General features: G+C 47.7%; 1 protein-coding gene across 15 annotated transcripts in view; it reads left to right on the forward strand.

The window, feature by feature from the left end:
- The window catches only part of CLOCK (clock circadian regulator), a 110,479-nt gene that overhangs the window by 88,582 nt on the left and 4,142 nt on the right, over positions 1-17,755 (forward strand). For 13 of the 15 annotated variants that reach the window (XM_089302796.1, XM_089302810.1, XM_089302809.1 and 10 more), the window contains 6 exons: positions 3,928-4,069; positions 5,583-5,683; positions 6,152-6,241; positions 10,107-10,259; positions 10,954-11,163; positions 11,770-11,972. In XM_089302796.1, coding sequence (XP_089158922.1) covers positions 3,928-4,069; positions 5,583-5,683; positions 6,152-6,241; positions 10,107-10,259; positions 10,954-11,163; positions 11,770-11,972 — 899 coding nt within the window. The remainder of the gene's footprint in view (positions 1-3,927; positions 4,070-5,582; positions 5,684-6,151; positions 6,242-10,106; positions 10,260-10,953; positions 11,164-11,769; positions 11,973-17,755) is intronic. The other 2 variants (XM_089302807.1, XM_089302808.1) reach the window with 1 other exon arrangement.

The raw sequence follows: 17,755 nt of genomic DNA on the forward strand, positions 1-17,755 counted from the left end.
TGTGTTGCCGAGGAGCGAGCCATCAGCTGCCTTGGATCTGGTGCAGTAGTCGCCTAGAGGAGAGCATAACTAAAGTGGGTTTAAAGAAGATTTCTAGGAAAAGGAGTGAGAGACAGTGAGTAGAAAAGGCTTTTGCTACAGAAGAGAAAATGGGTCAGTGTAGGAAGGGAGTCAGGTTTAAAGGAAATTTTTGCTTTTTAAGATAAAGAAAGAATAGCCTATTTGGGTACTGATGAGAGTGATGCAGCAGGAGAAGTTGGTTGATAAGGGGACATTGAAGGAGAAGTGCTAGAGTTCTTGAGTAGGAGACGCAAGATGAGGCCTGGCCCACCAGTAGAGGATTGCATTTAGCTGAAGGGACCAATTGAAACTGAGATTATGGAAAGTTTATTCGTACCAGTGATGGCACAGTGCAGAGTTTGATGGAAAGGACCAGTGGAAGTCGGCATCTCTGGAGGGAGGTGACTTCAAGGGAAAGGGGGTCCTCGTTTTGAATATGTGACAGTATCTAACCTGGTGTTGAAGATTGATGAGGGGACACTGAGCCAGGAGCGAGCGTTTTACTTCAGGTGCTCCACGGGGAATGAGCTGTACACGCCTGTAACGGCACAGTGGGTTCTGGGCAGAGAATGAAAGCCTGAGAGCTGGGAGTTCGGGGGGCAGGGAGGGAGTGTGGTCTGGAAGCACCAATTGGAGGCTTCGTGTTCCACCTCCAACCTCTGATCTGAGGGCTGTGAGAGAGAAACGAGCCACTACAACGAGCCGTGCAGGAGGACAGGGCTGGCGAGACCTGAGGGTCCTTGGAGCAGGCCAGTGGAGCCTGCAGGATGAGGGTAAGAGGGTGCAGCATTTTGTTGATTCTGGACTCCTGAACAGAAGGGTTTCAGAAGCTGGGAGGCGGTGAGAGGCAGAGACAACAGGAAGTGGCAGTGGAGTGGAGACTGCGGCACTGAGTCCTGCCACCCTCTTTCTTCCTGGATAGCACAGGTGGTGATCATACTGCTCACGTGCATGTACGTGTCTACGTGAATGTATGCATCCGTTGGGGTGCATAGAAGCCCATTTCTGTGGCTTCCCTTCAGTGAGAAGAGAGGCCCATTTCTTTTATTTCTTTTTATTTATTTTTTAACTTTTATTTAATGAATATAGATTTCCAAAGTACAGCTTATGGACTACATTGCCCCCCCCCCCCAATGACTTCCCTCCCACCCGCAACCCTCCCCTTTCCCGCTCTCTCCCCTTCCATTCATATCAAGATTCATTTTCAATTTTCTATATATACAGAAGATCAGTTTAGTATACATTAAGTAAAGATTTCAACAGTTTGCACCCCCATAGAAACACAAAGTGAAAATACTGTTTGAGTACTAGTTATAGCATTAAATCTCAATGTACAGCACACTAAGGACACAGATCCTACATGAGGAGTAGAGAGGCCCATTTCTTAGTCACTGCTGCATGTGGAGAACGTTTGATAGGACACTCAGCTCTGTTACAATGTGGAGCATAGAAGGATTGCTGTGTTACAATACAAGTTACAGGGCTGGCGCCTTGGCTCACTTGGTTAATCCTCCGCCTGTGGCGCCGGCATCCCATATGGGTGCTGGTTCTTGTCCCGGTTGATCCTCTTCCAGTCCAGCTCTCTGCTGTGGCCCGGGAGTGCAGTGAAGGATGGCCCAAGTGCTTGGGCCCGGCACACACATGGGAGACCAGGAGGAAGCACCTGGCTCCTGGCTTTGGATCGGCGTAGCGCTGTCCATAGCGGCCATTTGGGGAGTGAACCAACGGAAGGAAGATCTTTCTCTCTCTCTCTCTCTCTCTCTCCCACTGTCTATAACTCTGTCAAATAAATAAAAATAAATAAACAAGCAAATAAAAAATAGAATACAAGTTAGAGTAGTGGCAGGATTATGTATTTCATGGTGGCAAGGTAGGTGTTCTTGTAAGGCAAAGCCATTAGATGGGAATGGGAGGCGGGTTTCACAACGATGGGAACGGTGTGGAGTAGTTGGCAAGAGTAGGAAGGCGAGCCCACCAGAATCACTTCACAGCACTGCTGCCGAGCGCCGGGTGCTTGGCTGAGGTTGATGAGCATTTTAGGTTAGCTGGCATGGTTTGCAGGGGAACCTTGAGCAAGTACATGAGATGGACAGGAAAGCAGTTGTGTAAGGTAGCATTTTCATTTGTACCATTAGTACTGGTGCAGAGGTCAAATGACTGAGAGAGGTTCAGGAAAAGGTTGTTGGAGACTAGCTGAGAGGCAGCATAAGCCGAGTTTCAAAGATGGTTACCCTACTTTGTGTATATATTAAGGTATCAACTTTATTGTGTTTTTTTATTTTTATAAAACATACAAGTTAGATTTTAGCAGTTTTTAAGGGTACAGTTCAGTGTTATTAAGTAGCATTCACACTCTTCTTTTAAAAAACATTTATTATGTGAAGGCAGAGATAGAGGGAGAGAGAGAGAGAATCCATTGGTTCACTCCCCAGATGGTCACAACAGCTGGAGCTAGGCTGGCTGAAGCCAGGAGCCAGGAGCTTCCGGGTCTCCCACACAGGCGCAGGGGCCCAAGCACTTGGGCCGTCCTCTGCTGCTTTCTCAGGCCACAGCAGAGAGCTGCATCAGAGATGGAGCAGCCAAGAAATGAACTGGTGCTCATGTGAGATGCCGGCACTGCAGGTGGAGGCTTAACCTTCTACCCCACGGTGCTGGCCCCAGCATTCACGCTGTTGGACAGCTGTGTCATCACCACCCACGTCCAGAACTTTCTCATTTTCCCAGACTCCATGCCCATTAACAACTGGCCACCTCTCTTCCCCTAACCCCTGCCAGTCATTCTACTCTGTGCCCAGGAGTTTGACACACAGGATTGTCCTTCTGTGACGGACTTCACTCAGCCCTGTGTTCTCAGGGAATGCCCGTATTGTAGCAGAGGTCAGAACTACGTCTGCTCTCTGAAGGCACAGTAATCTTCCCTGGCAGATGTGTACACATTTTGCTTATCTGTTCATCTGGCAGTGAGCACTCCACTTGCTTTTGCCTGTGGCTGTTGTGAGTGATGCTACTATGAACACGGGTGTGCAGTATCTGTTTGAGTCCTGCCTGCATGTATTTTGTGTACATTCAGAAGTAGATTTGCTGGTCATATGATGCTCTTCGTTTCGTTTTTTGAGAAGCTGCCATGCTGTTTCCGTAGTGTCTGTGCCATTCTCACATTGTGCACCACCGGTGCATCAGAGTTGCAATTTCTCCACGTCCCTGCCAACACTGGCTATTTTCTGTTGCTTGATGACAGTCATCAGAATGAATGTGAGGCGGTGTGTGTCATTGTGGTTGTGAGTTGTGCTCCCCTCGTAATTAGTGAGGCTCAGCAAGTTTTTGTGTGCTCTTGGCTATTTGTGTGTCTTCATCGGAAAACTGTTTGGTGCACCCTTTGTTCAGTATTGAACTGGGTTTGTTTTTCATTGTTGTATAAATTCTTTATATGTCTTGGATATTAACTTGTTATCAGATACATGATTTGGAAATAATTTCTTCCCCCCCTTTGGTTTGCCTTTTTCCTTGTTGATGGAGTCCTTTAAGACACAGCGTTCCTAATTGTGATGAAGGCGTGTTTCTGGGCAAATCCAGCGTCTTCACGCTTTCCTCCTCTGTTCCTTCTAACAGCTCATGGTCTGGGCTGGTATGTGTAGGCCTTTTGTATGTGGTGGAAGGCAGGGCCCAGCTCCTTTTTTTTTTTTTTTTTTTTTTTTTTGTTAATGGTGAATGAACCCAAAACTTTGCCCTTACCTAATGCATACATAGATCCTTTTACTTAACTGTGTATAAAAAGTAAATTTTTCTTTTTCGATTACAAAGCAGTATCTCTAATTTAAGATCTCTGCACAGAATCACAAAAAACCATTTATTATACTGTCTCCTTAGAGCCAAGACTCTGGTTCTGATAATCGGATAAACACAGTCAGCCTCAAAGAAGCACTGGAAAGGTTTGATCACAGCCCAACCCCGTCTGCTTCCTCCCGGAGTTCAAGAAAATCATCTCACACGGCGGTCTCAGACCCTTCCTGTGAGTACGCGCCTGCAGGCAGACCTGAGAGGGGAGCGCCACCGCGCTTTGTTTCTGCTGTCAGCACCTTATTGCTAATGCTTCTTGAAAGTTGCAAGTTTTTATAGTTGTGAAACACGTTCACCTTTTCAGTGAGTGAGGGGTACGTTGCTCGCCTGTGACACAGTCAGGCTTGAGTGCCCTGTCAGACCTGTGAGTGGGAAGTGTTGGAATTGAGTAGTAATTGTCCCTCAAAGAGAAAGCAAAACTATTTCTATAGAGCCAGTGTGCATGCTGTTTGCTTTGCTTTCTTTTTTTTTTTTTTCATTTTACTTATTTATTGATAGAGTTACAGAGAGAGGGAAAGAGAAAGAGAAAGGTCCTCCATCTGCTGGTTCACCCTCCGAATGGCCTCAACAGCCAGAGCTGGGCCTATCGGCATCCAAGAGCCAGCAGCTTCTTCCAGGTCTCCCATGTGAGTGCAGGGGTGTTACCAGGCCCATTGGGACTCCCAGGTGCACTAGCAGGGAGCTGGATTGGAAGTGGAGCAGCGGAGACACAAACCAGCACCCACATGGGATGCTGGTGCCTACTACACTACAGTGCTGGCCGCTGTGTTTGCTTTTTAAAGTAAACCTTTTTGAAACTGTCTTTAGTATCTTGTCTTTATGTAGGTAAGACTTTAAATTGCCATCACAGGTTCTGCATCTGGTTGGTGGAGTCAGCCAACCTCAGATCAGAATGGGGAAAAGGATGAGGCTGTACTGAACGTGTACAGACGTTTTTCCTTGTTATTCCCTAAATATTACAGAACACTGTCCACACAGCATTTGCATTGTCTTAGCTGTTAGAAGTAATCTGGAGGTGACTTGCAGGGTACACGGAAGGATGTGCACAGGTACTGCACAAACACGCCGTGTCATGGGAGGGAGGGGAGCCCCTGGGTTCCAGAGCTGATTCCCTGACGGTGCTAAGGGATGACTGTAGCAACTATTTTTTTCCCTTAATTTGCTGTTCTACTTGTTTTTAAGATTTGTTTATTTATTTATTTGAAAGGCAGAGTTACAGAGATGCAGAGAGAGAGAAAGAGACAGAGAGGTCTTCCATCCGCTGGTTCACTCCCCAAATGGCTGCAACGGCCAGAGCTGGGCCAATCCAAAGCCAGGAGCCAGGAGCTTCTTCCTGGTCTCCTTCGTGGGTACAAGGGAAGGTCCATTAATAGGGAGCTGGATCAGAAGAAGAGCAGCTGGGACTCGAACCGGCACCCATATGGGATGCCAGCACTGCAGGTGGCGGCTTTAACTGCTACGCTACAGCGCTGGCATCTATAGCAACTATTTTTACATTTAAAAGTTTTCCCATTCAGATATTTTCTTTGTCCTTGAAAAACCAAAAAGAATTACAATGAATTGTCATGGACTTTGTGAGTGATTTAGAAAAATAACTCAGAAACCATTTTTATTCCCTGAAATACATTTTGAGATCAACCTTGATCCAGTCCTACTGTCGTTCTGTCTTTGCTGACTGATTTTAGCAACCCCCACAAAGACGCCAGCAGATGCCAGCACCCCTCCCCGGCAGCGCTTGCCCGTCCACGAGAAGCCGGCACAGAGGAGGCCGTCGTTCGGCAGCCAGGTGAGCTCCGGGAGCGCCCAGGCCGTCCGAGAGGAAGTCGGGATTTCACCCCCTTCCCTGCAAATCCACGCAGTTGTTGATAGGTCATTCAGGGTGGGTGTGTGTGTGTGTGTGTGTGTGTGTGTGTGTGTGTGAAGAGGTTGTCATGCACATCTTCACATAAAACCTTGGTTTGTTTTTTTGTTTGTGAAAAGACAGTAACTGAGAGCCGTTTTGTTCTGAGTTCAGATTCCAGTGCCCTTAGTTAAGTCTACCTGCATTTTTCGGAAGCTCATGGATGGTGCCGTAGCAGGTGCCTTGGGAGGTGACAGGTAAGTAGGGAGCAGGCCTTCCTCACCTGTGCTCTGCTGACAGAAGACTAAGGCACGCTGCACGCCCAGGGACAAACACGTCATTTTGTATTTCTGGTGGAAGCACGCGTGTGTGGAATAAGCATCACTTCAGCATTGTTTTCTGTTTTGCTTCTAGTCCATAAATTCTCCGTCTGTTGGTGTGTCATTAACACAGCCAGTGATGTCTCAGCCTGCAAATTTACCGATTCCACAAGGCATGTCCCAGGTATCTGTCTTTGTTTATTTGAGTAATTAAAAGGAATAACTTTGCTTTTAAGCTAATAATAATTTTAAAAATACTTAGTTGTAGATGCCTCAGCTAGGGACGTTTTTGATTGTCGTATAGTTGTGGGGCACCCCTGACTTATGTGGGCAGGGGTCAGGGTTGTTGCATGACAACAAAGACTGTCCTGCTTACTGTGCCATAGCACAGGTTTTTTTTGTTTTTGTTTTTTTAAGATTTTATGTATTTGAGAGGTAGAGTTATAGACAGTGAGGGAGAGGGAGAGACAGAGAGAGAGAGGTCTTCCTTCCATTGGTTCACTCCCCAGATGGCCGCCATGGCCGGAGCTGCACCATTCCGAAGCCAGGAGCCAAGTGCCTCTTCTGGGTCTCCCATGTGGGTGCAGGGGCCCAAGGACTTGGGCCATCTTCTACTGCTTTCCCAGGCCATAGCAGAGAGCTGGATAGGAAGAGGAGCAGCTGGGACTAGAACCGGTGCCCATATGGGATGCCATTGCCGCAGGTAGAGGATTAACCTACTGCGCCACAGCGCCGGCCCCGGAATTAAGTAGCTTTATTCCTGTATTCACTAACTCATGTATAGGTATTACTGAATTCCTTGTATGTGACAGGTGTCACAGGCGCCAGCAACAAAATTATATCTGTACTGAGAGGCTGTTCCTTCCAGAGTGTGACCGATAGCTGCAGGTCTTGTTACGTGGTTTGTGTGCTCAAGGTATATAGGCTGATACTGGAGCACAACGTATGGACTCTTAACGGAGCCTGAAGAAGTCAAGGAAAACGTATGTTGCCTGGCCTGTGGCCTGGGAGAGGCCCAGATAGAAAAATTAGCAAGACAGAGAATATTTCAAAAGGCTGCAATATGCTGCTTTTGATCATAACTTCTCAATTTGTGATTCTTCAAACACTTTAAACATACCACGTGGGTAGTGTAGACTGTTGATTAGCATTAAGGATAGCTCGACTTAGCAGTGTCTTGATTTCAGTTAATGGTAATTGATAATTTATAAAAAGAGCATTTTAAAAATTATATAGTTATTAAATTTACATATATCACTGTGCTATAACATGATACATGCACAGAAGTATTGGCAATCTTGTAAGTTAACTGAGCTCTATAATCTTGATTTTTAGCAACACAATATTATGTGAGGTCTATAACAGCATTTTTTTTTAAGATTGATTTATTTATTTAAAAGAGTTAGAGAAGGAGAAGCAGAGAGACACAGAGAGAGAGAGAGAGAGAGAGAGAGAGAGAGAGGGGTGTCTTCCATTCGCTAGTTCACTCCCCACTTGGCCACAATGGCCAGAGCTGGGCCAATCCAAAGCCAGGAGCTTCCCCTGGGTCTCCCAAGTGGGTGCAGGGGCCCAAGGGCTTGGGCCATCTTCACTGCTTTCCCAGGTCATAGCAGTGAGCTGGATTGGAAGAGGAGCAGCCCGGACTCAAACCGGTGCCCATATAGGATACCAGCACTGCAGGCAGTGGCTTTCTCTGCTACACCGCAGCGCCGGCCCCAGCACTGTTATTAAATACTGTATTTAGTTACAACAGTTTTAATCAGTGTTGAGTCCTCAAAACCCAATTATTTTGAAGTGAATTAATAGAACTTTTATGTAAATATTGAGACATGCATACTCTTGGTTTTATTGTCTAATCTCAGGATACTGAATAAGCATTTCCTACAATTTTATAGGGATATTTTAATGAAATAAATAATATGTGCTATGTCAAAAATGTTAGTAAGCATTCAGACCTCACATTTCATTCACTAATAAAGCCAAACATTTTGCCTCTAGTTCTGTGGTTTTATTTCTAGTATCTTGCCTTTTGTATTTGTTTGTTTTCTTATTTGCACTTAATAAGAAATCTTTTAAATGAAGACAATATAATATTTACACAAGGATACAAATAAAATATTTTTATGTGACGTAAAGAAGATATTTTGATTGGTATTTAAAGATAAGAGGGAGCTGAGATATTAATTTTGTAAAATCTCAAAATATTACATATAGTGATTGTTAGCTTCAGCAGTCAGTTGTATACTTTGAAAAGTAGCATTTGATATCTTTAATATAAAATTTTGAAGAGATTTAATTAAAAAGCTTTTGGGGGGCATTTCTCACTTTTACACTAAGTTCATTGTAGGAGACTGAAGATAGATTTCCAATGAAATGAAACTTCCTGCTGTTACATTGTGTCAGGTACTGAATATTTATGGAGATAATTAAATGACCACCAGATGAGGTTCAGTTACAAGTGGTAGACAGCAGGCGCTTCCTATGACTCAGATGCCACATGAAAATAAGTGAGTTTGAAAACCCTTTGAGTGTTCTAGCAGAAGTTTTTCATTCCTGTGTGCATTCCTTCACCTGGAATTGCTTAGTCACTGAAAGCCTGTGTTTTATACTTGTCTGAAGACAGTTTCATTTAAAAATACTACTGTTGGTTATATGTCAGATTTTTGTAACTCTGGGTAGTTCTGTAGCTGTGTGCACGAAGGACCTTCTGGAGGTGACGGAGTTGTTATGAACAGTCCAAGTGCAGGCTCCTTTTTGATTTGTTACGGGTGGAACTAGAGATAAAAAGTCGAAGAACTTGCTGCAGTGGGTAGGGGAGCGCAGGTCCTCACCTCCGCGCTGTGCGGTGTCAGGATCCCGTCGGAAGTTGAGCACAACAGGAAGGTGGACGGGAATAACATACAAGCATCAGTGCAGATTGGAGACTTACCTGAAATGTTTGGGACCAGAAGTATTTTGGGGTTTGGGATTTTTCAGATTTTGGAATATCATAGGTTTTACCAGCTAAGCATCCCTGACCCCAAAATCTGAAATGGGAAACAGTCCAAAATTGAAGCCTGCTAAGTGCCACTCAGAGCATGCGTTTTGGAGCATTCTGCATTTTGGATTTGCTGTCCCCTCCCTGAGGCTGATAACACGTAACTCCTGCAAGAAGGGGAGACCTCGGGGCCCAGGGATAGCGGCGGCGGGGAGGACGGCCACAGTGAGTCAGATGGAGTTCTCAGGGGAGCAGCCGGGTTGGGGGGCCCCGGTCTCCTCAGTGCATCTGCCTCTTGCCAGGGTGAATCCAGTCTCTTCAGGGCAGGTGAGGCTTGAACACAGCCATTCACTGAGGGCCACAGCTGGGACTGCAGAGCAGGAAGCCACGCACTGGTAGAGGTGCAGCTTTCTGGGAAGCTGCTGCGGGCACTGCTGCCATCGGAGGGAGGACAAGCCCAGGGATGCGCGGCCCCGGGCGGGCACTGCTGCCGTCGGAGGCAGGACAAGCCCAGGGATGCACGGCCCCGGGCGGGCACTGCTGCCATCGGAGGCAGGACAAGCCCAGGGATGCACGGCCCCGTGCGGGCACTGCTGCCATCGGAGGGAGGACAAGCCCAGGGATGCACGGCCCCGTGCGGGCACTGCTGCCATCGGAGGCAGGACAAGCCCAGGGATGCACGGCCCCGTGCGGGCACTGCTGCCATCGGAGGCAGGACAAGCCCAGGGATGCACGGCCCCGTGCGGGCACTGCTGCCATCGGAGGCAGGACAAGCCCAGGGATGCACGGCCCCGGGCGGGCACTGCTGCCATCGGAGGCAGGACAAGCCCAGGGATGCGCGGCCCTGTGCCCTCTCCACCAGCACCTCCGCTGCCTGGCTGCCCTCCCTTTGTGCCTGCAGGCAGAAGGGAAACCTCTCTCAGGTCCACCCCGGTGTCAGGAAGCAGAGCACAGCGGGTGGGTTAGGGGAAGAGGCATGCACTGATGGCTGCCATGACATTCTTAGCTCGCGACGTACTGCTGACTCCTCGTGTTGAGAACCTTAAGAAGTAATTAATACACGGCCCTTCAGTTTCAGTTTTCGGCTCAATTAGGAGCCATGCAGCATCTGAAAGACCAGTTGGAGCAAAGGACACGGATAATAGAAGCAAATATTCATCGGCAACAAGAAGAACTAAGGAAGATCCAAGAACAGCTTCAGATGGTCCATGGCCAGGGGCTGCAGGCAAGTTACTGCTGTATCTGAGTAGAGAGCCTCCCGTTCACGTCTTGGTTTGCTGGGAAGGCTGACTTTGCCTGATGCGAGTGAGTGCTGGGGATGCGTTTCATCACTGCCTGGCAGCCTCCTCAGCCCGATTCTCCTTAGAGTCCTCATGCATGCGTCGTTCATAGGGCTTCCTGCCAGCACCCCTGGTTTTCCAGAGTGGCCGAGTCCTCCTCCAGCAGTTTAGAGAGTTTAAGTCTGTGATATAAAAATTATATTTATCATCAACCTTGAGGTCCACTTAGATACACGATTTATAAATCAACCATAAGCGGTAATTTTACCAATGGGTATGATCTAAATTAGTCACCTGATCAACAAGCAAGACCGCTCTCCCAGATGGGAACTTTGAAGGGAGACTTCTTAAGTGAAAAGTTGTCTAATGTCATCAGTTACAAATCCTAGACGATGCAGAGCTGCCAGTCCACAGACCTCTGAGTAACACTAAGACTTTCCTAACCACTGGAAACCTGATAAAGTTAGAATGTGAAGTTTGATCATTATTGAGTAATTACTTATTATTAATTTTTCATTCAGAGTGAAAAGTCTCCTTGTTACTTTTTAAATTTAATTTGAAGCTCAGTTTTGTTTCTTTTAACGATCTTACTGTTTTTAACATCCAAAGCTCACTGGAACATAATCTTTATTTTTTAAGATGTTTTTGCAACAGTCAAACCCTGGATTGAATTTTGGTTCTGTTCAGCTTTCTTCTGGAAATTCGTCGAACATCCAGCAGTTGGCCCCTGTGAACATGCAAGGCCAGGTTGTCTCTGCTAACCAGATGCAGAGTGGAGTGAGTCCGGGACACATAGGCACAGCGCAGCACTTGATACCGCAGCAGGCTTTGCAGAGTACATCAGCGCAGGTAATGCTGGGAGAGCAGTGAGCTGCGAGAGCCTCCTGCTGAAGCAAAAATAAAGCTCTGTCCTGTAAAGGAGCACATTTTAAAATGTAAACTTTATTAGAACGTGGAGTGTGGAGAGTGGGGATTTCACTCTGTTGTGCAGTTATGTTGGTGTTAAATATTTTCAGTATTTTGACATTTAAAGAACTTGAGTCTACCTAAGGATCTAGTCGAGCGCTTGTACCGGGCAGGGTCTTGTAGCCTGTGCAGTATTTCTGTATGTTAGACAGGCCGAGCGGGAAGCAGCAGGAGCCTGTGCCAGAGCAGGCTGGGAGGGAGTGGTTGGTGGAGGCAGTGTTGGTAATGAGCGTGAGTCCAGGTTCCAGGACTTCCCAGGGCCTCTCACAGACATTGTTCTGGGACGCCTTACGTCACCCCAGGAGGCACACGTTCCTCTCCTCAGCCACGGCTTACCTTGTAGCGAAGCTTCAGGACGGGCCCGTTCTAGGTCACTGCACGCCAGCTGTGCGTAGGTTTCTCCCGCCTCAGCTGTTTCTAGGTGAGGAACAGCAGACGCTCGCTTCCCAGACGCCTTCCTCAGGTCACCTCTAAAATCTCTCTTGGCAGAGTCAAGCCGGTGTCCTGAGTGGGCACAGTCAGCAAACCTCGCTTCCCAGCCAGACGCAGAGTGCGCTGCCCGCCGCGCTCTACAACACCATGGTGATCTCCCAGCCTGCGGCCGGCGGCGTGGTCCAGATCCCGGCGAGTGTGCCGCAGAGCAGCGCCCCGAGTGCCACGGGCACCACCTTCACTCAGGACAGGCAGATAAGGTAGAGCTCGCGCGCCTGCCCTTCTCAGCGTTCTCAGGGGACTGTTACAGGAACTACAATTTGGTTTTTAAAAACATGCTTTTAGTTTGTCACCGCAGCCAGTGCTCTTAATTTGAAATCAAAGCTGAAGGTGTTTCCATTGTTGAAAGACTTTCTAATAAAAGAGTAACAGCACATTCTGTTTCGTGTCCAAAAATGTATTACCAAATGTGGGCACCATTGGACGGTTTATGACAGACTGTGTCACTGTGGGACTTCGATCTTTTCAGCACAGAAGCTAGAGAGTTGTGTAGCCCACCTGAAGTTTGTGAGGTGCTGGCGTTGTGGCATAGTGGGTAAAGCTGCCACCAGTGATGCTGGCATCGCAAGTGGGCCCCCGTGCCTGTCCTGGCTACTCTGCTTTCGATCCAGCTCGCTGCTGATGCATCTGAGAAAAAGCAGTGGAAGGTGGCCCAAGTGCTTGAGCACCTGCACCCACATGGGAGACCCGGATGAAGTCCCTGGCTTCTGCCTGGCCCAGCCCCAGCCGTTGCAGCCATCTCGGGAGTGAACCAGTGGGTAGAAGATCTCTCTGCCTCTTCCTTTCTCTAACTCTGACTTCCAAGTAGATAAATTCTGTGTGTGTGTGTGTATGTGTGTGTATGTGTGTTCTTAGGGTCATCATTATTTCCCAGATAAGAAAAAAGGGGTGTGTGTGTGTGTGTTCTTAGGGTCATCATTATTTCCCAGATAAGAAAAAAGGGGACTTTAGTAATTTTTGAAGAGATGTGTTTGAAAGGTAGAGATACAGAGAAAGAGGGAGGGAGAGAGCGAGCTTCATCTGGTTTCCCATGTGGGTGCAGGGGCCCAGTCACTCGGGCCATCCTCCACTCCTTTCTTAGGCACACGAGCAGGGGACTGGATTAGAAGTGGAGCATCCACGACTGAAATTAGCACCCATATGGGATGCTGGCGTCACGGGCAGAGGCTTAATCCACTGTGCCACAGTGGTGGCCGGACCCTGGAGTCAGACCTAAGGGTCTGATTTCAGAGTTCAAGTATTTAAACATTTATACACCTTTCTAGAAAAACAGCCCTTGTCACTTATTTCAGTAGGAAATCCTGATAGCCACCTTAGAAAACATTCTTTTAAGAAATGCCATTCATATGTTGAAATACTATCTTTTTTTTTTAAGATTTATTTATTTTACTTTAAAGTCAGTGTTACGTAGAGAAGGAGAGGCAGAGAGCGAGAAAGAGAGGTCTTCCATCCACTGGTTCACTCCCTGAGAGAGAGAGCGAGCGAGCGAGCAAGCGAGGTCTTCCATCCACTGGTTCACTCCCCAATTGGTCACAACGGCCGGAGCTGTGCCAATCTGAAGCCAGGAGCCAGGAGCCTCTTCCCGGTCTCCCATGTGGGTGCAGGGGCCCAAGGACTTGAGCCATCTTCTACTGCTTTCCCAGGCCACAGCAGAGAGCTGGATTGGAAGTGGAGCAGCCAGATCGCGAACTGGTGCCCATATGGGATGCCAGCACTGCAGGCAGCGGCTTTACCTGCCATGCCATAGCGCCGGCCCCTGAAATGCTATCTTTTACAATTACAGATTCTCTGTAGTCTTAAATCTCATATTTTAAATGTTTTTTAGATTTCACTTTTTTTTTTTTTTTTTTTTGCTACAAATAGGCCGCTGTTCTATAATGTAGCTTTGCTGTTGTGTTAGTTAGTGTAATATTTTGTTGAAGTGATGTTGGCAGTTTCTGGCGAGCAATGAAAGTGCAGGGTTACCTAGGCAGGCGGGACAAAGAGAACCGGGGACTTCCCTGAGCTCAGTTCCCCAGGGAACAACGCTGGGAGGGGAGCGCCGGCTGCCGGAGGGCGGCCTGCACGGTAGCAGCTGTTTGCGTAAACGTCTGGTTTTTGAGGGGCAGAATCTGAAGCAGAGATTTGAAGGCGTACTGAGATGAGTGCAGCCCAGTGCTTTCGAAGGTGAGGCTTGTAAGTGACCGGTAAGGCCCACCAGGCGGTGTTACTTGGTGTGGGGACAGCTTGAGGGCTCCAGGAGGAGGCAGCCGCGGGTGGCTTGTGGCCGGCAGGAGGAGGCTGGGCCGGGGGGTGGAGGGAGGGGTGTGAACAAAGCCTCAGAGGTGTGTGGGGGCGAAGGGAGGCTTGGGAATGTCTTTCGGCACCAGAGATGGGTGAAGAGTTCTGCTTGCATTATCTGTGAGCTCTTGGGCAGTTCGGATATTCATTTTGTTTGTGGTTACAGGAAAATTAACACAGCACTTCCGTGAGAAGGTGCACCTTTGTAAATGCTACTTGTTTCTCTGGAATTTCTTTATATGGGAATTTTTCATTTTTCATTTATTTGGTTGTTTTTTTTTTTGCATTAAAGCATTTGGTTCTGAAGTATATAAATACCATTTACAAGATCTGACATAGGGGCCGGCTCTGTGGCAAGTGGGTTAAGCCACGGCCTGCAGTGCCAGCGCCCCATAGAGGTGCCAGTTCAAGTCCTGGCTGCTCCACTTCAAATCCAACTCTCTGCTAATGTGCCTGGGAAACCAGTGGAAGATGGTCCAAGTCCCTGGGCCCTTGCGTCCACCTGGGAGACCCGGGTGAAGCTCCTGGCTTCAGCCTGGCCTAGCCCCAGTCGTTGTGGCATTTAGGGATTGAGCCAGAGGATGGAAGATTCTCTCCCCACCCCCCCCCCCCCCACTCTGTAACTCTGCCTTTCAAATAAGTCTTAAAAAAAAAAAATACAGATTCAAAATAAGTTTATTTTGTGGAATATGTAAACACTAGTAGCAGCCGCATTGAGCTGAGGCTGTAATTGCAGTTCCATCTTGTCACATGTGTAGCGATGTTGGGAATGAACTTCATTCCCAGAAAGATACTGTGCTCCTAAGAGGCATCGCATCCTCCTGGTGCTGTAGTTCTCCTATCAAGGAGAGCAGAGGCCGGCGCCGCGGCTCACTAGGCTAGTCCTCCGCCTGCGGTGCTGGCACCCTGGGTTCTAGTCCCGGTTAGAGTGCCGGTTCTGTCCCAGCTATTCTTCTCCAGTCCAGCTCTCTGCTGTGGTGCAGGAGGGCAGTGGAGGATGGCCCCAAGTGCATGGGCCCCTGCACCCATGTGAGAGACCAGGAGGAAGCACCTGGCTCCTGGCTTTGGATCGGCGCAGTGCCGGCCATGGCAGCCACTTGGGGGGTGAACCAACGGAAGGAAGACCTTTCTCTCTGTCTCTCTCTCGCTGTCTAACTCTGCCTGTCAAAAAATAAATAAATGAGAGCAGAAGGCTTAGGGGAAATGAGTGAACTCTAACAAAACGGGCAGTGGGGTGCACTGGTACCTTTATAAATTGAGAATTGTTTTGCTGATTGTTAAATATTACTTTTTTTGAATTACATTTATAACATACAACTTTCACTGTAATTTTCTTCTGTAAACCTAGAATTTTTGAAAAATTACCTTATGGTGGCTTTGAGTCACGAAGTATGGGCCAGTGTGGCAAATGAACCATGTGCCACGTGCCTCTGACTCCCAAGAACCTTCCTGGTCATGTTATAAAAAGAATAATATGTATTTTTTACTTAAAATATTTTAGGGGGTGAAATATACCACAAAGTTTACTATAAACTTTTTTTTAAAGATTTTTAAAAGATTATTTGAAAGGCAGAGTTACAGAGAGAGGGAGAAACAGAGAAGGATCTACCATCTGCTGGTTCACTCCCCAAATGCCCATAACAGCCGGAGCTGGGCCAGACCAATGCCAGTAGATTCTTCCTGGTCTCCCACAAGGGTGCAGGGGGCCCAAGCACTTAGGTCATCTTCTGCTGCTTTTCCCAGGCACATTAGCAGGGAGCTGGATCAGAAGTGGAGCAGCCAGGACTTGAACCAGCTCCCATATGGGATGTCGGTGTCACAGGAGACGGCTTTACCCGCTGCACCACAGCGCCAGCCCCCGTAGTAACTCAGACCGCACAGTGCAGCAGCGTTCCGCCCATTCACATGGTTCCTGCCATCCCCCAGCCACCTCCAGAAGTCATCACTTGTGAGCTGCAACTCCTCACCCCTTCCACGCCTCCTGGCGCCCCTCCAGTTGTTGGCAGCTACCATTCTCCTCCTGTGCCTGAGTCTGTTGCTCTAAGTGCCTCCTGTGAGTGGAGTCATGGAGTGTCGGTCCTGGGGTCCTGGGTGACGCGCCCTCCTCTCAGCCTGCTGCGTCAGACTTGACCCACGCGGCAGCCCTGGTCTGGGGGCCGAGACAATTCCGTCGTCTGGGACGGCAGGTTTTGCTTGTCTGTTCCTCGGTGTCCCTTTGAATTGTTGTGAGGAAGGAGTCTCTTGTTTCATTTGTTCTGGATACAGCCCCAGAAGTGAACTGCTTCATGTGAGACCCTGTGTATAATTTGTTGAGGAACTGCATATTTCCCACGGTGGCTGTGCCATCCCACATTCCTCCCCGTACTGAAAGGTTTCTCCACTTGCTAACTAACACTGGTTATTTTCTGTTGTAATGTTTTGCTTTTGTTTTGTTTTTGTTTTTTTGATAACCACCCCCCAATGGATATGAAATGGGTTTTCATTGTGGTTTATTTGCATTTCCCATATAATCAATAATGGTGAGCACCTTTCCATGTGCTTATCGACCCTTTGTGTACCTTTTCTGAAGAAATGTCCACTCACGTTTGTGCGCGGCCTATTTTTAATTGGAGTGATTGATGCTGAGTTGTGGTTCTTCCTACATTCTGTTTATGGAAACCTGTATCAGACCTGTGATGTGCACAGTTCCTCCCCTCTGTGAGTTACCTTTTTATACTCTGTTGATAATGTCCTTTCTAGCACAAACATTTTTTCAATGTTTATTTGTTGATTTTCATCTACCTGAAAGGCAGAGTGAGAGAGTAAGAGAGAGAGAGAGGGAGGGAATGTATCTTCCATCTGCTGGTCTGCTTCCCAGATGCCCACAACATCCATGACGGGGCCAGGCTGAAGGCAGAAGCCCAGAACTCCATTCAGGGCTCCCCCGTGGGGAACAGGGACCCACGTAATCAGGCATCACTTGGTACCCGCCGAGGGCGCCTTGGCAGGAAGCTGGACTCTAGCAGGCACTGTGGACGGAAGCAGCTGACCCGGTGTGCTGCGGTGCCCTCTGCACACGTTCTGTGATTTCAGGTCGTCCGGTTTATCTGGCGTTTTTTGTTTCTGATGTGAGCTGAGTCCAGTTTTATTTTTTTGAATGTAGATATTAAAAAGCAGCTTTATATTTTTGTTTATGTTGATTTGGCTATTTATGGTTTTTGTTGTATTGGTATTCCAAGGGGAGTCTGTAAAAACATGAAATAAGAGGTTGGCATAGCACAGCAGCTGAAGCCACTGCTGTGACACCAGCATCCCAAATGGGCTCTAGGTCAAGGCCCAGCCACTCCGCTTCCAATGTAGCTCCCTGCTAATGCCCGGGGAAAAGCAGCAGAAGATGCCCAAGTGTTTGGCCCCTGCCACCTATGTGGGGGATCTGAGTGAAGCACCTGGGTTCGTCCTGGCTCAGCCCTGACTATGGCGGCCATCTGGGAAGTGAACCAGCAGGTGGAGGACCTCCTTCTCTGTGTCTCTCCCTGTGTCTCTAACTCTGACTTAAACATACATAAAAACTATTTATGTACTCTTTATAAATAAAATTATTTTATTATAAATAAAATTGAACTCTGCTCACATCAGAAAAAAAGAAGATATCAATGTGATACAGGAGGAAAATACGGCTTTCTAAGAAACTAAATCGGCAGTATCCTTGGGTGTTACCTTAGAG

The sequence above is a fragment of the Oryctolagus cuniculus genome, chromosome 8, assembly GCF_051225735.1.
Source record: "Oryctolagus cuniculus isolate XC-2025 breed Fujian yellow rabbit chromosome 8, ASM5122573v1, whole genome shotgun sequence".
NCBI classification, from domain to species: domain Eukaryota; kingdom Metazoa; phylum Chordata; class Mammalia; order Lagomorpha; family Leporidae; genus Oryctolagus; species Oryctolagus cuniculus.